At 46.8% G+C, this 23,068-nt stretch overlaps 2 protein-coding genes across 2 annotated transcripts in view; one reads left to right on the top strand and one right to left on the bottom strand.

The window, feature by feature from the left end:
• The first annotated feature begins 1,219 nt into the window (after positions 1-1,219).
• SMG5 (SMG5 nonsense mediated mRNA decay factor) overlaps positions 1,220-23,068 on the top strand; it is a 29,616-nt gene continuing 7,767 nt past the window's right edge. Inside the window, exons 1-9 of the mRNA XM_032234413.1 lie at positions 1,220-1,515; positions 6,459-6,557; positions 8,266-8,389; positions 10,102-10,258; positions 16,688-16,777; positions 17,691-17,780; positions 19,519-19,597; positions 20,269-20,394; positions 22,961-23,029. Of these exons, the coding sequence (XP_032090304.1) occupies positions 1,445-1,515; positions 6,459-6,557; positions 8,266-8,389; positions 10,102-10,258; positions 16,688-16,777; positions 17,691-17,780; positions 19,519-19,597; positions 20,269-20,394; positions 22,961-23,029 (905 nt within the window). The 5' untranslated portion in view covers positions 1,220-1,444. The remainder of the gene's footprint in view (positions 1,516-6,458; positions 6,558-8,265; positions 8,390-10,101; positions 10,259-16,687; positions 16,778-17,690; positions 17,781-19,518; positions 19,598-20,268; positions 20,395-22,960; positions 23,030-23,068) is intronic.
• Positions 22,079-22,489, bottom strand: LOC116520251 (60S ribosomal protein L27-like). The gene is given in 4 exon segments (XM_032234414.1): positions 22,079-22,186; positions 22,189-22,327; positions 22,329-22,392; positions 22,394-22,489. Coding segments are annotated over 4 exon segments (363 nt in total). The 5' UTR covers positions 22,477-22,489; the 3' UTR covers positions 22,079-22,109.

The raw sequence follows: 23,068 nt of genomic DNA on the forward strand, positions 1-23,068 counted from the left end.
TCTATCTATCTATCTATCTATCTATCTATCTATCTATCTCTCTCTCTCTCTCTATCATCTCTCTCTATCATCTCTCTCCTATCTATCTATCTATCTATCTATCTATCTATCTATCTATCTATCTATGATCAATCTATGATCAATCTCTCTCTCTCTATCATCTCTCTCCTATCTATCTATCATCTATCTATCTATCTATCTATCTGTCTGTCTGTCTGTCTGTCTATCTATCTATCTATCTATCTACAATTTCTCTATCATCTCTCTTCTATCTATCTATCTATCTATCTATCTATCTATCTATCTATCTATCATATCTATCTATCATCTATCTATCTATCAACATTCTATCTATCTATCTATCTATCTATCTATCTATCTATCTATCTATCATCTATCTATCTCCTATCATCTCTCTCTCTCATCTCTCTCTCTCTATTACCTACCTACCTACCTACCTACCTACCTACCTACCATCTCTCCTATATATCCATCCATCCATCTTATTTCTACATCTATATCTAATCTCTCCTTCTATATATGTGTGTGTGTTATATAGTAGGATAGATAGAATATAGATTAGATAGTTAGATAGATAAACATAGATGAAGATATATCTATCTTATATATATGTATATATGTATTTGCTTTCGTATACATATTTCGTGTATATGTATGTATACATACATACATACATACATACATACATACATACATACATACATACACGAAACTATATAACAAATATGACAGAAAGATAACTTTTGGAAGTTGCATAGCGAGGCTCCACTTCTTTTAGCGCCAGTTTGCTGTTTTTCCGCATCTCCAAGGGGGGAAAAAAAGAAGGGGAAAAAGAAGGGGAGGAAAAGAAGGGAAAGAAAGAAGGGAGAAAAAAAAACAGGCAATGAAAAAGACCAGAATGTTGAAAAACCTCAGAATGAATGAATGTAAAACCGTGAACGCGACCCGCCCTCGCTGCTTCAACGCCTTCCTGAGGTCGCCCCTTCCGCACACTCTACCCTCTGAATAACTCTACCGGCCGACAGACCCAAACCTCGCGAGAGCCGAAGAGGCTCAGCGCCCGCGGGACTCCCTTCGCGCGGGGCCGAGATTCCCTGCCTGTCCCCTCCCCACAGTCTCGGCTGCGGAGCTCTCGCGAGACTTGGGCGCCGAGCGCTCGCGAGACCCGAGGGCGCGGTCTCGCGGGACTTGGCTGAGGGGGCAGCAGCGGCGGCGGCGGGCAGCCGGAGCGCGATGGCGGCCGAGCGGGGCCGCTGGCGGCAGCAGGACCAAGACGCTCCGGGGCAGCGGCGGAGACGGCGGCAGCAGCAGCAGCACCAGCAGCAGCGCTCCAGGGCCGGGCTGAGGCGGCGGCCGAGAGGGGCGGGCCGGACCTGGCGGGGCGGCAGGGGCTGCTGAGGGGGACTCAGGCCTGCCGGGCGCCATGAGCCAAGGCAGCGGGAGCGGCGGCGGTGAGCCGGAGGCCAAGGCTCTCCACACCAAGAGGCTCTACCGGTGAGCGAACGCAAGAGCCTATCGTCCGCGGCCGGCTGGCCGGGCGCGACTCCAGGTCCCATCATCCCCCGCAGGCCAGGAAAGCCGGGTCGCGTGGAGTGGGGGGCGGGGGGGGGCAGAGAAATGAAGGCCTCATCGTCCCCTTCTCGGCCCGCGTGTCAACCATGCGGGGACTCCAGCACCCATTATCCCCCGCGGAGCGAGAGCACGTGGGTCCCTCCCAGCCGGCAGAGGAGGATGGGTCCCCAGGGGGAAGTGTATATATTGGGTGGGGGGGGTGTTTGCGACTGCGGGTAGTCCTCGACTTAGCAGCGGTCCGTTTAGTGACCGAATTGAAAACGGCATTGGGGAAAAGGGGCCGTTTTTTCACACTTAACGACCGCTGGTCGTCTCTCCCTCCCCAGCCATCACGTGATCAAAAGAGGGGTGCTCATACTTATGACGGTTGCAGAGTCCCCGATGGGATCCCCTTTGGAGACCTTGGAGAAGCCCATGGGGGAAAGATTCGCTTAACAACTGCCTTCCTGGCTTCAAAATTGCAGTGATTCGCTTAACGTGGCCAGCCAGGATCTAAAATGGGGCAAAACTCAGTAACATCAGTTTTGTGGGGAGGCAAATGAGAGAGAGAGAGAGAGAGAGAGAAAGAGAGATGTCCTCGACTTACAACGGTCCTTTAGTGACCATTCTTTACAACGGCATTGAAAGAGGGCTGTTTTTCACACTTAACGACCGTTGCAGATTCGTTCCCCCTCCTCGATCACCTGATCAAAATAGGGGTACTCATATTTACGACGGTTGGGGGGGATGTCATGGGATCCCCTTTGGAGGCCTTGGAGAAGCCCATGGGGGGAAAGCCCAGATTCGCTTAACGACCCCATGCTCCTGGCTTCAGAATTGCGGTGATTCGCTTAATGGCTGCAGCCGGTGAGGACCTAAAATGGGGCAAAACTCATTTAGCAACATCAATTTTGTGTCTCTCTGTGTGTGATGTGTTTGGTTGCTTTTGGTTGTAAGTCGAGGACTGCTACGTAGCCAGCCAAGGCTGAGCAGTGCTTTTTGGTCATTACAGGTCCTGCTCACAAATGCAGCCGTGGAGGGTTGCAGGGACTGTCCCACCAGCGAAACACAGACCCATTTGAAACCCCCTCCCCATTGGCCCCAGCTAGCCCCCCTCCCCCTTTACTCCTTGCCTACCCCCTAAATCGGCAGCTAATTTTTGTCCCTTTTCGTCACAGCTTCTGTGAAGGGAAAGGGTAAATGGAGAGTCTTGGGAGGGGGTCCTGGGTGCTCTGTGGGCTTGGCTGTTTTCTTGTAAACGTTTCATGACCCAGCTAGGGAACATCATCAGTGCTAGAAGGGAGTGGGGCTGTGTAGCGAGGAGGAGGAGGAGAACTAAGGGGTCTTTGGTGACCTCTGAGCTGGGTGGTTTTCTTGCAGACGTTTCATGACCTAACTAGGTAACATTGTCAGTGCTAGAAGGGAAAGGTGTTTGCAGAGAGGAGGAAGAAAGAGCACGGCTAGAAGGGAGTGGGATTTGTGGAGAGGAGGAGGAAGATGATGATGATGATGATGATCAAGACTAGAAGGGAGTGGGATTTGTGGAGAGGAAAAGGAGAGGAGGAGGAGAATACTGTGGGGTCCTTGGTGACCTCTGAGCTTGGTTGTTTTTTGCAGACGTTTCATGACCCAAGTAAGTAACATCATCAGTGTTAGAAGGCAAGGAGGTTGTGGAGAGGAGGAGGAGGAAAACTGGGGTCCTTGGGGTTCTCTGAGGAGGAAGAGGAGAAGGAGGAGGGAGGAGGAGGAGAATACTGTGGGGTCCTTGGTGACCTCTGAGCTTGGTTTTTTTGCAGACGTTTTGTGACCCAAGTAAGTAACATCATCAGTGTTAGAAGGGAGTGGGGGTTGTGGGGGGGGGAGGAGGCTGTGGCGTTCTTAGTTGTCTCTGAGCTTGGTTGTTTTCTTGCAGGCGTTTCATGACCCAAACTAGGGAACATCATCAATACACTGACGTCATGACTTAGTTGGGAATCAAATGTCTGCAAGAAAACAAGCAAGCTCAGAGAGCACCAAGGACTCCATAGTCCCCCCCCCCCCTTACAAACTCCACTCCCTTCTAGCATTGATGATGTTCCCCAGTTGGGTAATGAAACATCTGCAAGAAAAACACCAAGCTCAGAAGCCCCTCATATCAACCCTGATCTACAAATATTCTCCTTTACTCCCTCAGGACTCCCTTGTGATCACTGTGTCCCATGTGATGTTTCTCTTTGACTTTCCCATCTTGGGCACCTAAAGAGATTTCATTCTTTTTTAAAAAATTTTTTAATTGTTTTTATTAAACAAAAATACACACAAAAAAGAATCATCTTTTGTTACATCTTGTAGAAAGCGTGTCAATTGGTTACAGATACATGTGTTTCTTCCACAATCATGACATATACTTCATTCAAATTGAGTTGTACATAGAGATTTCATTATTATTCATAGGCAGTGATGGCAGTTGTTGCCAGACATTTTTAGAGGCCCTCTGGATGGGGGGAGTCTGGAGGGCATGTTACGCTGGGTTAGGGGGCAGGCAACCCACAGGCCAGCAATCCTCCTTTAAGCCCATGCCACGGTTTGCCAGTTTGCCATGCTACGGCCAGCAAGAGAAATGTGCCATGTGCTCAGGTATTAATCAAGCAACTGAGCATCTCCCCCACACCCCTTTGATTCCGTGGGGATTCCCCAGACACCATTCGCAGTAGGTAGTTCCCAAGGACTTTACCCACTTCCCTCAACTTCTTCAAGTGAATTCCTGTTCTTCTGTGTCCTCCAGTGGCATTCTCAGTTTCGGTTGAGAGGATATTGTGCTCCTACTTTCCAGAAGTCTTAAAGCTAGAAGTATCTCCCCCCCCCCCCCCAAAAAAAAATAAAACATACCATGACATGAATGTCAAGGCAAAGTTTTGACCCTTGCCTTGTAAGGACGGCTTTGCAAAGGTTGCTTTTGATGCCGGTGTTTGAACGGACTGGGTGGCTTGAGATCTATCAGTTCTGGAGCGCTTGGATGGTGGCCATAGAGCTTGGCAGCTGGTGCCACTGCGAGGTCTTTTAATAGACCATGGCACATGGCTTGCTGTCTGCAAAGGAGCAGACCCAGCCAGTCCCTTCACATCAAGCAGTGGCTGGGGGAGGGTCGGTGCAAATCAGCAGTGTTCCTTCTTTGGGAAGGCAGAGAGTTTAGGTCCGGGATGGCAAACCTGTGGCACGTGTGCCGGAGGTGGCACACAGAGCCATCTCTCTGAGCACTCCAGCTGTCGCCCGTTGCTCTTCCGGGTTCCAGCACACAGCTGGTCTTTGTGCATACGTGTGCGCCATAAACTGGAAGGCCGGGTGACCAGCGCACATCTGCACACCGGAAATTGGAAAGTCAGCTTCCCGGGGTGCCCATGCGCAGGGGGGAACTGCTCTTCTGGTTTCCAGTTCTCCCGCGCGTGCATGCCAGGGAGTTTTTCTTCCGGTTTCCGGCACCTTGTTCGCCAACACTGGCTTAGATTGTGCCCCCCAAAGATGTTTTTCCAAAAGGCAACTGAACTTCCTTGGAGTTTTTCCTTAAAATGTTTTGTTTCTCATCCAAGAAGCTTCCCCAGCACTTGTTGCCTTTCAATCAGAACGGAAGAAGCTTCTCGGTTGAGAAACGAAACATTTCCAAGGGGGGGAAAAAATCCCAAGACAATCCGGTTGCCTTTTGGAAAAACAAGTTTGGGACAACCATCAGCTGGATGATTGAAAATCTCCATAGTCAGATTGGATTGTGGCTTTTTCTTTGTCAACTGGAGCCGTTGCGGGAGGAGAAGGCTGATTTTATACAGACCTCCAGCTATGCATTCCAGAAGGGTGGCTGTATTAGATTCTGACGGTAAAACCCACAACTGCACACTAAGCCATAATGGTATACAAATTGCTATGAGTGAGTTCATGTAACACGCTAAGTAATAGTCAAAGCATATTTTATTTCTATTGCATTGTTCTTATCTGCCCAACTTCCTCAAAGAGGAAGGACCCTTAGGAAAGAGAAACCCTCGACTCCTTTTGGGCAAAGTGATAGGTTTTACTAAAGGTTGCTGGTTGCAGTAAAATCGGACTAGAACTAAGATTCCCCCCACAAAAGTTACCAATTCCCTCCCTCATCCCAACCCTCCGTTCCATGACCAGTTTGTCTTCAGCCAATGGAGAGCCATGCACTGAATTTTTTGGCTTATAAGACGCACCTAAATTTAGAAGAGGAAAACAATAACAACAAAAAAGGTTTTTGGCCTCTGCGTACCACATTTTCAGCCCTTTTGGGGGGCTTTTTTCTACTCATTTTTGATAGCTTTTTTGGCCCATTTGTGAGGCTTTTTTCAACCCATTTTCAAGGGGTTTTTGGGCCCATTTTTTCAAAAGAAAAGGGGCTGAAAAAAGACCCGAAAATGGGGCGTGCAGAGGCAAAAGAAATGACTGGCAGGTGGGCGGGGCTTCGGCAATATTCAGTCTATAAGACACACAGACATTTTCATCCCCTTTGGAAGACAAAAAAGTGCATCTTACGGCCTGAAAAATACGGTGGGTGTTTAGAGAATCGCTGAGATGTTTGGGAAAACCCAAATTCCAAATTTGGCCTTGAAGACTGGCACAAACTGATTCTATGCCTCTTCATCAGGCCATCATCCCCCTTCCCTATTTCACATCCTCATGCATGTTTATTGCTCATTTGTCCCTCCCCCCCCCCAAGCTTTTGGTGGCAGAATGCTGGCAGGGTGCCAAGCCGAAGATGGCGGAACTGACAGTGAGGTTCTGGGTGGTGCCGAGGGGCTTTTGGGTGTGTGTGTGTTATATCACAGCTTCACGTTATGCCTGAGCCCAATTTCGAATGGCAGCTTCTTCCTAACCTTGAATGCCTCCTGTGCTTTTTGTAGAGCTGTGGTTGAAGCAGTGCATCGATTGGATCTCATTCTTGGAAACAAGGCAGCTTATCAAGAAGTATTTAAGCCAGAGAACATCAGCCTGAGAAACAAGTAAGAAAGTTGGGCCTTTCTTTATTTCATGTTTTTTTACCAGATGAATAACCTTGAAAGGACAGGGGGCAGCAGTCTTAACTCGAACGGAATAAGTCTGGGCAAAATATTGCTGGGGGAAATTTAGTTCCATTGAAATACAGACTATCATAAAAAATGTCAGATTCTTGTGTGGCAAAACTAGCTTGCTGTTCATTCCATTCCCTTCCTTCCTTCCTTCCTTCCTTCATTCATTCATTCATTCATTCATTCATTCAGAGCAGAGGATTCTGTCTAAGGCTCATATTCCGGAGGCTCGGCCTCAATGTATTTTTTTTGCACAGAATATGGTTTGGAAGCAGCTTCCATGGACGAGCAATTTAGTAACCTCGGGTCTAGATCCTGCTGTGCAAATTGAGTGGCCTCGATGGATGGGGAAGATATCTCCTGACCTATTAGCAGAATGCAGTTATAATTGCAGCTGTCCTGCAGAGACATTGTGGCACAGTGGTTAGAAAGCAGGACGACAGGCTAACTCTGCCCACTGCCAGCAGTTCGATCCTGACTGGCTCATGGTTGAGAGGGCTCAGAGAGGGCTGTAATGGACTGTGAAGTGGTGTAGAGCCGAGGTGGCGCAGTGGTTAAATGCAGCACTGCAGCCTACTTCAGCTGACTGCAGTTCTGCAGTTCAGCGGTTCTAATCTCACTGGCTCAAGGTTGACTCAGCCTTCCATCCTTCCGAGGTGGGTGAAATGAGGACCTGGATTGTTGTTGGGGGCAATATGCTGACTCTGTAAACCGCTTAGAGAGGGCTGAAAGCCCTATGAAGCGGTATATAAGTCTAACTGCTATTGCTATAAGTAAGCGCTATTGCTATCTTCCTTCCTTTCTTCCTCCATCCATCCATCCATCCATCCATCCATGGTGTGCAGTGGTTGGAATGAAGGATTGCAGGCTAATTCTACCAACTGCCAGCAGGTCGATCCTGACTGGCTCAAGGTTGATTCAGCCTTCCATCCTTCCCAGGTCGGTTAAAAGAAGACCCAGATTATTGGGGGTGAAAGGCTGACTCTGTAGAACACCCAGAGAGGGCTGTGATGGACTGTGAAGCATATATAAGTGCTATTGCTATGCCATTCCTGTTCTATTCTAATTCTACTCTGTTCTATTCTGAATTCTATTCTGTTTTATTCTATTCTATTGCTGTGGTGGTGCAGTGATTAGAATGCAGTATTGCAGGCTAACTCTGCCCACTGCCAGCAGTTTGATTCTGACCTGCTCAAGTTTGACTGTGAAGTGGTGTATAAACCTTAAGTGCTATTGCTAGCTATTGCTATACAAGGGGCTTGTGCTTATGTGCCATGGGATCTTGAAGTCATCCCACTGGCAGCTCATTTGTCACAGCAAAATCTGAGGAGGTGAGGTCCTTTTGGCTCATACATACATACATACATACATACATACATACATAGAATGTATGTATGAATCAAGATCATGTGAAGTGTTAATACCACTTTATAATGCCTTGGTAAGGCCACGCTTGGAATACTGCATTCAGTTTTGGTCGCCACGACCAAATGTATGACTGTATGTATGTATGTATGTATGTATATGTATATGTATATGTGTGTGTGTATGAATATATGAATATATGATTATGACTAAAAAAAAAGTGATTTTGGGACAAATTGTAAGCAGTTTCTCCCTTCGCTCTTCCTTCCTGCCCCAGGCTCCGCGAACTGTGTGTGAAGCTGATGTTCCTGCACCCTGTTGACTATGGGAGGAAAGCGGAGGAACTGCTGTGGCGGAAAGTTTACTATGAAGTCATTCAGCTGATCAAAACAAATAAAAAGGTAGGCGATACATTCAGTCTTTATGTTGACAACGGACTTCGCTTGTGACCACAGCAGTACTTCCATCCCCGGCTGTCGGCCTTCGTGGTTTGCTGTGCCCAGTCGCCATGGTCCCAGGGTTTGCACGGCTGTTTCTTTGAATACCCCTTGTTTGCTGTAGAGCAGAGTCCCAAAGCTTTCCTGCTTTGCAGAGAGAGGAGCCTTCCACGGGAGTGGCCGGCAAACGCACATGCGCAGCTCCATTTGCACTCACGCACGCACGCCACTCGTGCAGATGGAGCAGGTGGGCACTCACTTGCTCGTGCAAGCAGGGGTGCGTGCACACGTTCTTGTCCACCGTTTCCAGGGGACCCGTGGCTTGAAGAACTAAAACAAGTGAGCCTCCTCCTAACCTCTTGCCTGCTATGTTGGAGGCACTATTGGTCTTTTGCTTTGGGGCGAAATCTTACTTGGATTCCTTTGGAACCAAATCCTTTAGTGGCCCCTCAGTGGCTATTTTTCAGTTGCGATCTTTCCCCACAATTCAGACGCTTGGCAACTGGTTCATATTGGTGACCGTTGCTGTGTCCCAAGATTGTGCGATCCGCTTTTCCAACCTTCTGACAAGCAGAATAGCACCACAATTTTGAGAGGAGCTTCCGGTGGGGATGGGAGGAGGAGGAGACAAGCACAGTGCTCCAGGAGAAGACTCTATGGCAAGGGGAGGGTTTTCCAGTTGTCTCCACAATTGATAGGGCTTTCGGTTAGGACAGGTAGAGCAAAAAGTACGCCGTGCTAGGAGGAGACTCTATGGTGGGGGAACTGAACCTCCGGTCAGCTCCAGAATTTAACGCGGGGCTTCCGGTTAGGACCTTTGTGGCTCCCGGTGGTTTCTTTTCTGTGGGAAATGGGTCCAAATGGTTCTTTGAGTGTTTAAGTTTGCTGACCCCTGGTGTAGGTCATCTACTCCGGCCCCCACACACACACCTGCCCAAGCCGGAGACCCTATACCAGTGATGACAAACCTTTTTCTCCTCGGGTGCCAAAAGTGTGTGCGTGTGTGCCCACCCCCATAATTTAATCCCCCATCCTGTGCATGCTTGCATGCCCCCCCCCCACCTGCTGCCCCGCGTATGCGCGCACAGCTTTCTTGGAGCCTGAGGAGGGTGAAAACTGCCTCCCCCACTCCTCCGGAGGCCTGTTTTCCAACTTCCAGTGGGCCTGGTAGGTCTGTTTTTTGCCCTCCCCAGGCTCCAGAAGCTTTCTAGGAGCCTGGGGAGGGTGAAAAACAGCCCAACACGCAAACCGGAAGTTCGGGAACAGACTTCCAGTTTGTGTGTTGGTGGTTTTTCACTCTCCGGAGGCTTCAGGGATGCTTCCGGATGGTGGAAAACGGCCGAAAATCAAGGCCGAAAATCAGCTGGCTCTTAGAAATGGCTCTGCGTGCCCCCTGTGGTTGCCATCACGGCCCTACACCAGTTCTGAGAGATGACAGCCCAATTCTTGAAAGCGAAGTCACTAGGGAAGCCAGGTTCCCTTAAGAACCAGCTTACTAACTTTTCTCAACTGCAGTGGTTCACTTACCAACTGTGGCAAGAAAGGTTGTAAAAGGGGGCGAACTCCGTTAACGAAGGGTCTCGCTTAACGACAGGCGTTTTAGGGCTCCATTGTGGTTGTAAGACGAGGGAGCTACAGCTAGGCCCTAACTTGTTCTCTCTCTCCCCCACCCGCAGCACATTCATAGCCGGAGCAGCCTCGAGTGCGCTTACCGGACTCACCTGATTGCCGGCATCGGGTTTTACCAGCACCTGCTTCTCTACATTCAGTCTCACTATCAGCTGGAGTTGCAGTGCTGCATCGACTGGACTCACGTGACGGATCCCCTGATAGGTCAGTGCTCCTCAAGATTTGACCCCTCTGCAAGAACATCTGCTTGACCCCCACCCACCCCCGGCCTATTTATGCTTCTGCGGCCGAGACTAACAGAGTTTGGTTTGGTTTTGGTTTTATTAACATTTATAGGCCGCCCTTTTCCCTAAGGGGACTCAGGGCGGCTTACATTTCATAGGAGGGGAGTGTGAGACAGGACACAAAAGAAATGTGAATAAAGAAAAAAATAATCAGTAAAACACAACATTCATTCAACATTCGGGCGGGGCGAGATTGGGATCTTATCCCCAGGCCTGACGGGATAGCCAGATCTTGAGGGCTGTGCGGAAGGTCTGGACGGTGGTGAGGGTGCGAATCTCCACGGGGAGATCGTTCCAAAGCGTCGGAGCTGCAACCGAGAAGGCTCTCCTCCGCGTAGTCGCCAGTCGGCACTGACTGGCGGATGGAATTCGAAGGAGGCCTACTCTATGCGATCTGATGGGACGAAGGGAGGTAATTGGCAGAAGGCGGTCTCTCAAATAGTCAGATCCACTACCATGAAGAGGTAAGGGACTTTGGAGATCCTGCAGTCCAGCCCCCTCCTCAAGCATTCACAACCTCTGAAGGCCAGGCATTCCACCTGATTCTCCTCATTGTCAGGACATTTCCCCTTCGTTCTCTCTTCGATTGGTTTTTCCATCCATTTCTTCAAAGAGAGAAGCAACCTGGAATTAAGGAGAATCTAGGGAAGATGGAAGAGAAAGAAAAGAAGGAAAGAAAAAGAAAGAGGGAGGGAGGGAAGGAGGAAGGAAGGAGAAAGGGAAGGAAGGAAAGGAAGGAAGGAAGGAAGGAGAAGCAATCTGGAATTCAGGAGAAACTTCCTAACCATGAGGACAATTCACCAGTGGAACAGCTGGCCACCAAAAGTTGCGGGGGCTCCATCACTGGATGTTTTCAAGAAGTGTCTGGACAGTCGCTTGTCTGAGATTGTATACCGTATTTTTCGGAGTATAGGACGCACCCACAAAAGCGTGGAAATTTGGTGCGTCTTATACACCAAATACAGCCATTTTTGGCCACCCGAAGCCCCGCCTCCACATTCCATTTTTGTGAACGAGCCGTTTTCTTGCCTCACCTTAGACTCCAGCAGCCCTCTGCAGGCTTCAGCAGGGCTGGAGAAAGGGGAAAATGCCCCCTTTTTAGTGAAAAATGGTGCTTTTGCCTCCCCCAGCCCTGCTGAAGGCTGCAGAGTGCTCCTGGGGGCCGGGGAGGAGAAAAAAGTTTTTTCCTTACTTACCTCTTCAAAATCTTGGTGTGTCTTATAGTCCGAAAATACGGTAGGTTCTCCTGCCTAAGCAGGGGACTGGACTAGAAGACCTCCAAGGTCCCTCCCAGCTCCCTTTCTTTTCCTTTTCCTTTCCCCTCTTTCCTTTCCTTTCCCTGCCTCCTGGTGCTTCAGAGAGTAGGTTGACCCTCATCTTTGTGGCAGCCCCTCAAACACTGGAACATTGCTATCATGTCCCTTCCCTGGAGTGACAGGATAGCAGTGAGAAGCATGCTTGAATTGTTTTTCCTGAAGGAACATTTGTGTCAGATCTGCCATCTTCTCTATGCCCTACTAAGCTTGCTGGCGTCCTGTCATAAATTGTATGTGTGTGTCGAATAGTAAAAGGGGAAGATGTACAGAAAGACGAGATGAATGCATATGAGGGTGGGTGGGAATGGCGCTTACAGGAAACAGACGTATTAAACAAAACATCACACCGGCATGCTATTGGACAATGATAATACAATACAATAGCAGAGTTGGAAGGGACAAATGGCTATCCAACGTCTTCTTAAAGACTTCCAGTGTTGGGGCATTCACAACTTCTGGAGGCAACTTCTGTTCCACTGATTAATTGTTCTAACTGTCAGGAAATTTCTCCTCAGTTCTAAGTTGCTTCTCTCCTTGATTAGTTTCCACCCATTGCTTCTTGTTCTACCCTCAGGTGTCTTGGAGAATAATTTGACTCCCTCTTCTTTGTGGCAGCCCCTGAGATATTGGAAGATTGCTATCATGTCTCCCCTGGTCCTTCTTTTCATTAAACTAGACATCCCCAGTTCCTGCAACCGTTGTTCATATGTTTTAGTCTCCAGTCCCCTAATCCCCTTTGTTGCTCTTCTCTGAGCTCTTTCTAGAGTCTGCACATCTTTTCTACATCGTGGCGACCAAAACTGAATACAGTATGATGATGATCAAGGAGGGGAGGGCCACGAACAAGGGAAAACTTGGTAGTTGTCTTTGTGTGGGGAACAGCTTGCAACTACTAATGCTCAGTAAGACAACCTGCCAATTCAATCCCATAACAACCGTGTCACCAAGTTACCACTGCAGTGCTTCACTGAACAGCTGCGGAAAGAAAGGTCATAAAATTAATAGAGCCTCACTTAGCAAACCAGGCTTTTGGGCTCAGTTATGGTCATAAAGTCAAGGACTACTTGTACTTTGCAGTTATACTTTTTTCCTTTTATTCCCTTGAGTAAAAGAAATCATTTTAAAAAACATTTTGCAGCCTATGGAAGTTCTTGAATAGTGAATAGGCCACAGTAGTGAGCCCAGTTGGAATATTGCTTCCAGTTCTAGTTGCCACGATACAAAAAAAAATGCTGAAACCCTGGAAAGAATGCAGAAGGATGGCAAAAAAAATTCTGGAGGCTGAATCGTACGATGAACGCTTGAGGGAGCCAAGTATGGCTAACCTATCAAAGTGTTTTGGCCCGCCAGCAGAGCTGGCAGCAGATTCGAACAGTGAGGAGGTTGGGGAGGAACCCTGGCCAGTCCTGGAGTCTGGGGAAGGCTCTAATGAGGGCTCTGTGTTGGAGGCAGAGTCGTATGCCAGTTATCAGCTGTCTTCCGAGTCAGACATCAGTGAGGCAGAACAGCTGGAGCCTGTTCCCAGTGTGCGCCTGCGCAGAGCGGCCAGACGAAGGGAACAGCTAAAGAACAGGGGTCGACTTGGAGTGAGGCCTCAGGTGGACAGTGAATGGCCCCTCCCAGAGGGAATAAAAGAGGAGCAAAGGGGGAGTGGAGCTTGCAGGAGACCATTAGTTCATTCCTGCATTCTTGCCCAGTATTGCAGCGTCTGAAAGATATCGGCCTGGCCACTCTCCACGCCTGAGAAAGGTCGGTAATTGTGAACTACCTTGAAAGACTGTGGGAGAGGAGAGACTTTGCTGGAGAGAAATTCACTGTCAATTAAATAAAAGGGGTTTATCGGGACTTGGCTTCGTTCTGCTGGGGAAGCTCAGGTCAGAACACAAAGGCAAGAAGTAGAAGTGACACAGTACTGGTCTTCCAGTAGAGTGCCACAGAGAAGAATTTATTCTCCAGAGCCCCTGAGGGCAGAACAAGAAGCAGCAGGTGGAAGGCAGTCGGAGAGAAAGATCTCCCCTGGGACTAAGGAGCAATTCCCTGACGGTGAGAACTGTTGACCAGTGGAACCGTTTGCCTCCTGGCATTGTGGGCTGAAAAGATTGGACAGCTATTTCTCGGGGTGCAGTCAGGTCTCCTCCCTTGTGCAGGGAGTTGGACTAGGGGTGGTCCAACTCAATTTCATTGAGGGCCGCATCAGGGTTATGTTTAACTTTGGGGGGGGGGGCGGGGGTGAGCATGACCAGCTTGACGTCACTCATGCCGGGGGTGCCTGGGGTGGACCGAGCGCTCTTGCCAGCGAAAATTGGGCTCCCGTTTTTGGCTGCGACGGCCTCCTGTAGCCATCTGCCAGTGAAAACAGAGTTTGGGGGGGGGACACGCGTGGCACTCGCAGTCTGTGTTTCCGGCTGCGACGGCCTCCTGCAATCCTCCGCCACTGAAAATGTAGCTCAAGAGGGGCCACATGCAGCCCTCCCGTGCTCCGTTTTCTCTGGCAAAAGCACCACAGGCCGGCCCTTCACTATTTCCAGGGTGGCGCCTGGGCCTTGAGTTTGACCCCTCTGGACTAGCAGCTCCATTTCAGCTCTATGATTCTATGATGTATAATGAAACAGAGTTGAAATTTCAAGGTGGACAGTTGGTAACAGCAAAAATAAATCCATGTAAATTGTGAAATATACCGAAATTATTTTCACTTGTGGTTTGTGGGGGGGACACTCAGTTTTCTGTTGTGTAGATATCTTTTTTTGAAAGACGGCTACTATTTCAGATAATTTTGATGTCAGTATTCGAACGGCATGCAATTTGATCTGTTTGTTTAATTTTTAAACAGTTTTTAAAATTTAACTTTAACATGAAGGTTATGCAGACACGGCCCTTCTTGGGATTTAATGCATATTATCTTGCTCTTGGTTTCTAACAATTGCAGTTTGGTATTGGATTGTAAGACCTCTGTTGGACAAAATAATAATAATAATAATAATAATAATAATAATAATAATAATAATTGACAGCTTAAAACAGTGTTTCTCAACCTTGGCGACTTTCAGTCCTGTGGACTTCAACTCCCAGAATTCCCCCAGCCAGCTGGCTGGGGGATTCTGGGAGTTGAAGTCCAAAGGACTGAAAGTCGCCAAGGTTGAGAAACACTGGCTTAAAAGTTCTCCTAAATCAAATAATTGGGAACTGGTAACCCAAAGAAATAATTTTGCATGACATTTGCTATTTAAACTATCTCACCGTAGCTTCTAATTTAATTGGACAGTTGTTAGGTGCAGCTTTAAAAGTGGGGAGGGAATGAGTTTTATCATTATGTTTCTTAATCTCAGCTTTATTGCAACGGCCCGAGTTTCCTCGACAGTTTTAAGCGAGATAGACATTTCCAGATTAAAAATTGCCTCGGTTTCGTGATTAGGTAACTGCTAATCACATTTGCGCATTTTCAGCCCTCGGCTGGTGGGAATCTGTCAGACTGTCGCCTTGCTAGATGACAAGTGTCCTTGACAACCGTTGCTGTGAGCATCTCCCTGGCATTACTGTAGAGTTGACGGGGCGCGTTTAACAATTTTCAGGCCCACGCACGACTTCTTTGCTTCTTTGTGTCCTGGTTACACCTTATAGGGACACGGTGGCTCAGTGGCTAAAACACTGAGCTGGTTGATCAGAAAGGTCGGCAGTTCGGCGGTTCGAATCCCTAGCGCCGCGTAACAGAGTGAGCTCCCGTGACTAGTCCCAGCTTCTGCCAACCTAGCAGTTTGAAAGCACGTAAAAAATGCAAGTAGGAAAACAGGGACCACCTTTGGTGGGAAGGGAACAGCGTTCCGTGTGCCTCCGGCGTTGAGTCCTGCCGGCCACATGACCACGGAGACGTCTTCTGACAGCACTGGCTCTTCTGCTTTGAAACGGGGATGAGATGAAATGGAGGCGCCCCCTAGAATCAGGAACGACTAGCAGATATGTGCAAGGGGAACCTTTACTTTTTCCTTACACCTTAAAATCTCATCCACATCTCCGTAAAAGCCCTTGACTGCCCCGAAAGTGAGTTTTAATCTCCCAAAAATGTGACAACGCACCTCAAAGGAGCCCATTTTAAGAAAACCTTCAGGCCAGCTTTTCCCAAGCTGATTCCCCCACCCCCCGCCCTCCCAAGATGTGTTAACTCATCAGGCAGCAAACTACAAAAATAAAAATGAGAATTCTCACTCTTCAAATGAGAACAAATGAAGGCTGCTGATTTTGTGGCGTGTTCACAGCCCTGGCAGTTAAATTTATGACACCGTTATCTTCGATTATAAATGATGTCATGCAAATTTATGAAGGGCACATTGACACAACTGGCTGAACTGAAACCGAGCCACAGTTTCATGGCTGAGACTTGTGCGTGAGCCATTCCTGTGTGAGTCCCGCTCTGTTCCCTTGTGTTAAGGCTTCCTTTGAGTTTGCCCTCCCCCCCCCTTTGTTTTTCTGGGCTTAGGATGCTCCTAACCATTTTTAAATCGTACATAAGTAGCCTCGCTAACCTTGCTTGCATCCTGCCATAAAAACGGAGGGAATGTGGTTACAATAATTTTGGGAACGTGTGCAGGAGGCTGAAAGGGAGTGGGTGGGAGGGAATGGCACTGATAGGAACCAGAGGTGTTAAACCGCGTTGGTCCAGCCGCCCAAGGGTGCCTGGCCTGGGAAAGAATGTGAAGCTGTTTCAAGAAGCAACACTTTCGAAAGCATCGTACCGGGTTGCTATTGGACACCGACGATGTGGTCAAAGGGGAGAGGACCATGGAAGGGGAAAACCTGCGCGCAGGAATACTCAGTTCTAAGGATAAAAGCAGGAATATCGCTTCAATTCTTAGTAAAAGAACCCATCATGCCAATCAAATGGAGTCGAGGGTCTTTCTTTCCTAGGAGCCTAGCTTGGGCAGGTCTGACAGTGAGCCATAATAACCAAAAGTCCTTTGTGAGGGTAGACCGCTAATTGTCGGCTGTCTTGAATTTTCCAGCACTTTGCTTTTAACGCTATTGCCACCCTTCTCCCACAGGTTGCAAGAAGCCAGTCTCTGCATCAGAGAAGGAGATGGACTGGGCTCAGATCGCCTGCCACCGATGTCTGGTCTACCTGGGGGATTTAGGTGAGAGAGCATTTTCCTGGGATAAAGTCCTGCGGTTTGGATTTATTTGAAATCAGGTGTGGGGGGGGGGAGCCCTATCTAAGTAGCAGACCTACTCAGGTGGCTAAGACGCTGAGGTTGCCGATCAGAAATCTCGGCAGTTCCAGTGGTTCGAATACCTAGCACGGCGTAACGGAGTGAGCTCCCGTTGCTTGTCCCAGCTTCTGCCACCCTAGCAGTTTGAAAAATACAAGTAGAAAAATAGGAACCACCTTTGGTGGGAAGGGAGCAGCGTTCCGTGCGCCTTCGGTGTTGAGTCCTGCTGGCCACATGACCCCGGAGACATCTTCGGACAGCGCTGGCTCTTCGGCTTTGGAACAGAGATGAGCAGCGCCCCCTAGAGTCAGGAACGCCCAGCACAGATGTGCGAGGGGAACCTTTACCTTAAGTAGCAGACCATATAGGTTGTGATAACCAAAGTTTGAGATGAGCCCCTTGCGAGTTCGATTTTACTTTTCAAATGCGTTTTGAGGATTAGGAATTCCCAACGGTCTGAAGCATTTCCAGATACTCCGCTGCCTAAAAAGGATTAGTATATTTTCCTTTCAGTTGGGTATCGTTCTCCCGTGCTAGTTAATGACTGCCATAAAGTAATTTATTTCCTTTCAGTCAGGTGGTCTAAAGCAGTGTTTCTCAACCTTGGCAACTTGAAGATGTCTGGACTTCAACTCCCAGAATTCCCCAGCCAGCGAATGCTGGCTGGGGAATTCTGGGAGTTGAAGTCCGGACATCTTCAAGTTGCTAAGGTTGAGAAACACTGGTCTAAAGCTACCTTGTTCCATTCTTCCTCATAAAACCGAATCAAGCACCCTCTGTCGCGTATCCTCCTAATTGTGTTCCTGAAGGCTTCTGTGTATCTTTTGTCCCTTATCAGCTCGATATCAGAATGAATTGGCAGGCGTAGACACAGAATTGCTGGCTGAAAGGTTTTACTATCAAGCGCTCTCTGTCGCCCCACAAATTGGTGAGTATTTAGCCATCCGACAAGCACACACGCACAGCTGTGGTGGGTTACGGCCAGCATGCCCCAGTACGGGCGTACCGGTGCCTGCTGGGAGCATCAGGTACCGTTCCGTTATGGTGCTTTGGAAGGCTCAACCGCCCACCCACCTGTGTTCCTTACCTGTATTTGACCCGGCCCCATCACAGTGTACTGGTTGCGATGGGATCTGGAACCCACCACTGACGTACGATCAAACACGCACTTGTCTATTTTATAACTAAATAGAATAGGAGTCAGCAACTTATCTAAGCTTTTTTTTTTTTTTTTTGCAAATTTTTATTTTTAAACATAAAAACAACATAAAAAAATTCTCATCCATTACATACAGCATGTCGTTTGGTTACAAGTTTTTGCATCCATATTCTGAATTACATTTACAATCTCAGATCTTCCATCTAATATAACTAAATACCTCCCTTTCATTATACAACGTATATTCAGTTATGATTAGTATTTTTTTTCTTTTCAATAATTCCCTTACATTCTTGATTGTCTGTTTAATAACAATATACCTTTATATAATCACTTATCCCATTCTGAATATTTTTACAATATAAAAAAGATTTACCAACTATTTATATTTATATATCACTGTTTTCAATTATGTATAATCCCACCAATCAACTATCGAGTATGATGCTTATGTTCATTATTGTCCTTGTACATCATACATTCAAACAAAGATGTTATTCCTTCATTTTTCAACAAGGTATTCCAAATAGTCACTTCATATGTACACCAATTTTTAATTATGTCAAAAAGGAAAACCAGGACCAATGTATTAAACAAACGACCTCTCCAAAATTCGGCTCTGCAGGTAGTCCTCGATTTACAACAGTTCATATAGCGGCCGTTTGAAGTTACAGCGGCACTGGAAAAAGTGACTCAGGGCCGTTTTTCACACTTAACGACCACGGCAGCATCCCCATGGTCACCTGATTTACATTCAGATACTTGGCAACTGACTCATATTAATGACAGCGCGGTGTCCTGTGTGTGTGTGTGTGTGTGTGTGTGTGTGTGTCACGAGATCCCGTTTGGCGAACGTCTGGCGAGCCAAGTCACTGGGGAAGCCTGATTCACTTAACGACCGGGCAGTTAAGTTATAAACTGCAGTGATTCACTTAGCAACCATGGCAAGAAAAGTCGTACAATGGCGGCAAAGCTCACTTAACCAATGTCTCACTTAACAACAGAAGGTTTGGGCTCAATTGTGGTTGTACGTCGAGGACTACCTGTACTTAACGGCGGTTGTAGCATCCCGGGGGGGAGGGGTGTCCCATCATCGGCATTTGCAACCTTCTGACAATCAAATCCAATGGGGGAAGCCGGGTTTGATTAACGACCGCATGATTCACTTAACAACTGCAGTGATTTGCTTAACAACCGGGGCAAAAAAAAGATAATAAAATCAGTTGTGTTTCACTTAACAACCACATTACTGAACAATGGAAATTCGGGTCCCAATTTTGGTTGTAAGTCGAGGACGATCTGTCCTGGCTTTCGTGCCATAGTAGAACGTTAGCATTGAATTGGGCATTGGGTCCTATGCACATCCTTGGCCCAGGACGCTCTGCTTTAAACGCAGAACCTGTTGTGATTGTGAAGAATAACTTTGGAAACACACACTAGATGTTTGTGTCTTTAGGTTGTGTCCTAATGGAACGCGTTTGCTTTGTTTTCTGTCTTTGGGGGACAGGGATGCCTTTTAACCAACTTGGGACCCTGGCTGGGAGTAAATACTACAATGTGGAAGCTACCTATTGCTACTTGCGCTGGTAAGTGTAATTATAAAAGGCAACCACCCTTATTTTATTAGTCTAAAAAGAAAGAAGAATTGGGGGGGACATGATAGCAGTCTTCCAGTATTTGTGGGGTCAGGTGCAGAGATGTGAAGGCAAAAGATGACCTTGGCTCTCTAGAAAGGAATGTTGTTATGGCTGCATAGCATCTCACTCCATGCAATCCCACCTCCCATTTTCCCACCATAGAAAATGCATAATAGAATAATAGAAAGTGCGGCAGGCCAAAGATCCAAAAGAAAAGATGGCTGCAGGCCTGATGGAGGGAGGGGGAAGGAAGAGAGGAAAGGGAAAAGAAAGAGACAGGTTTGAGGAAGGAAGGGAGGGAAGGAGGAGAGGAAGGAAAGGGAGGGAGAGAGAGGGAAAGAAGGAAGGAAGGGGGGGAAAGGAAGAAAAGGGAGGGAAGGAAGGAGAAAGGGGAGGGAAAGAGAAAGGGAGAGAGAAAGGAAAGAAGGGGACGAAGGAAGGAAGTAAAGGAGGGAGGGAAGAAGATGTCTTCCTTGAATGAATTGACCGCAGCAGCTGATTTATTCTGACTTTTAATTCTGTGTTAAACATCTTGCCAGGCACAAAGTCTTTAAAAATAAATTAAATCTGAGAGTCCAATTGAGGCAATAATTCAGCTCCCGGGGCTCCCTTTTCTTTAGCATCCAGTCGGAAGTGTCCTTTGAAGGCGCCTACGGGAACCTCAAGCGCCTCTACGACAAGGCGGCCAAAATGTATCACCAGCTGAAGAAAAGTGAGAACCGGAAGTTGTCCTCAAGCAAAAAAAGGTGAGAAGGCAGCCGCCCCCCCTCCCCCCCGCTCCCCGGAGGCCCTCAAGGATGACTCGCCATCCTGGCAGCGTTCAGAGGCGGACGCAAACTGGATATGGCCAGTCAGTAATCAGATGGGCAGCTCCCGCTGTAGTTGGGCCCTGAAGACGGTTGATCTAGCCCAAACCTATTTAAACCTGCCATTCTTTAACTCACTTCCATGGCTGAAGACATCGCTGGAGGGTGGTGGCGGTGGGGCGGAGCGGGTTTGCAGTGGTTTTCAAGCTTGACTACTCTTAAGATGGGTGGACTTCAATTCCCAGAATTCCCCAGCCAGCCATGGGAATTCTGGAAGTTGAAGTCCACCCATCTTAAAGTTGCCACGGATGGACAAATAGGTGTTTTGTTTTTTTTCCAAGAGGCAAATGGACTTTTCTTGTTTTTCTTTTGAAGATGTTTCGCTTCTCATCCAAGAAGCTTCTTCAGCTCTGAGAAGCGAAACGTCTTCAAAGAAAAACCAGGAAAGTTTCATTCCCTCTTGAAAAAAGCATCTTTGGGACTTGGGGGGGGGGAAACCAAATTTGAAACACACTTTCTTTAGAGCTTAAAGTGAAACCCATCCAGCTTACCCACTTGGCTTGTGCTGACAATTTGCAGAAAATTCACCTGGCTCAATGATAGTGGGAAGTGAGGTGAAGGGCTCCTTTGAACCAACTTAAAATTGTTTCTGTTTTATATCCTTGTTCCGGCTAACGCTAAACCATAATTTATACAAGGAAGCCCTGGAGGGGGCAGTGAGATTAGACTTGCTTCGGGAAGCCGAAGTTTCGCTCCAAGAAAACCAGCTTATTTGGCAGAAAACAGTCCTCGTATGTGCAGAGATGTACAGTTAGTCCTCATAGTTCATTTAGTGACTGTTCAAAGTTACCACAGAGACTTAGGAATCATTTTTTCACCCTTAATGGCCGTTGCAGCATTCCCACAGTCACCAGATGAAAATTCAGACAACTTCGCAACTGGTTCATATTTATCTCCTTTGACGATCTTCTGACAAGCAAATTCAATAGGGAAGCCAGATTTATTTAACAACCCAACCACTATTTGCATAACTGCAGGGATTCACTTAACCACTGGGTCAAGAAAGGTCATAAAATGGGGCAAAACTCGCCAAGATTTCCCTCCAGTCATTTTTTTTCCTTGCCAGAAGCAATTAAACGAATGAAAAATTCACGCAGTTGGTTTGACGTGTATCAAAACCTACTAAATGCTACCCCCCCTTTTTTCCTTCCCCACCCCCCCCAATTTGGCAGGTGCAAAGACATTTTTTAAATGTTTTATTTATTTTATTTATATAACATTCAATTTTCATTGAACTGTGTGTGACCTGGGTACTGTTATTTTTAAACAATCATAATCCTCACATTTGCTGCAATATTCATCACAGTAATATTGATAATATAATATAACAATAATACTTAATATCTTCTTTAACAAGTCCACATTAATATTTTCTCTTTTTATATCTCCTCCTTTTTTCTGTTTCTATTGCCGTTGATAAAATACATTCCATATCAAAAAATATTCAGTTTCTTCTTTATCCTTAATCTGTCCATTTCTGCGCATTCTAATATTTTCTTTTCTCACTGTGTAGTCTTATATCTATTCAACACATACCATAAACATATAAAACATTCTTTTAAAAAAAAACATTTATTGGTTCAGTTGAAAACAAATCAGAATCTGAGCTTCTGGAAAAACCAGTTGGTTTTGCCTGTCTTGTATCTTTTTCCAAATTTCATTTTAGCCTCTCACCACGATCTCTAAATACCTCCTTGTTGACAATGGTTTTGTCCAGGGGAATATCAACAGAGTACCTGGTTGGCATCAAGTGGTTGTAATTGTAAACTTTAACAAAGGACTTGATTTTGGACCTTTTAGCAATCTTCTTCTTTGCCCATACTGGCTGTTACTTTGCGTGGGTAACAATTGAGACCTGCCACCAAGGCATGGCTGTATGTTCTTAACAATAACAGCTTTGCGTCCAGAATAGCATCCAGCCAAAACAAGAACGACCTTCCCAGGTTTCATAAACTTGCCCATCTCGAAGGTATTTCGCCTAAAAGATGAAAACATTCTTATAAAGATGACAATAATTTTCCATTTAACCTCAATAGTAGAAGGCAAGGAGTTTTTTAAGCAATAAATGCAACAACAAAAAAAAACTTTTACAATCTTAACCCATTTTGCCAGCTGGAGTCATAGAAATGTGTTGTCATTTGAATTGAATCAGACACACACACACATCATATGTGCGTGCATTTTTTTTAAAGCCAGAAAACCCCAAAGCACAATGGATATGCTTCAATGTTGACTGAAGACAACAATCAAAAGGTCTTTATGGGAAAACACATTTTCCTTTAGCAAACATAGCATAGCTCCAAAAACAATTGGCACAATACAGAAACACTTTAGAATCAGTCACATGTTAACATACATTTGGCTTAAATTATGACTAGTCCCACTAAAAATAACTGGGGGACTCTCTTGAAAATAACTCACATGTTTTCTTAATTACATTCTCCAGGTGCAAAGACATTAAAAGGTTACTCGTCAGCTTCATGTATTTACAGAGCCTCTTTCAGCCAAAGAGTAGGTAAGTCTCTCCCCTGTGAAACCCCCTATTTAAGAAAAG

The sequence above is a fragment of the Thamnophis elegans genome, chromosome 17 (assembly GCF_009769535.1).
Source record: "Thamnophis elegans isolate rThaEle1 chromosome 17, rThaEle1.pri, whole genome shotgun sequence".
NCBI lineage: Eukaryota > Metazoa > Chordata > Lepidosauria > Squamata > Colubridae > Thamnophis > Thamnophis elegans.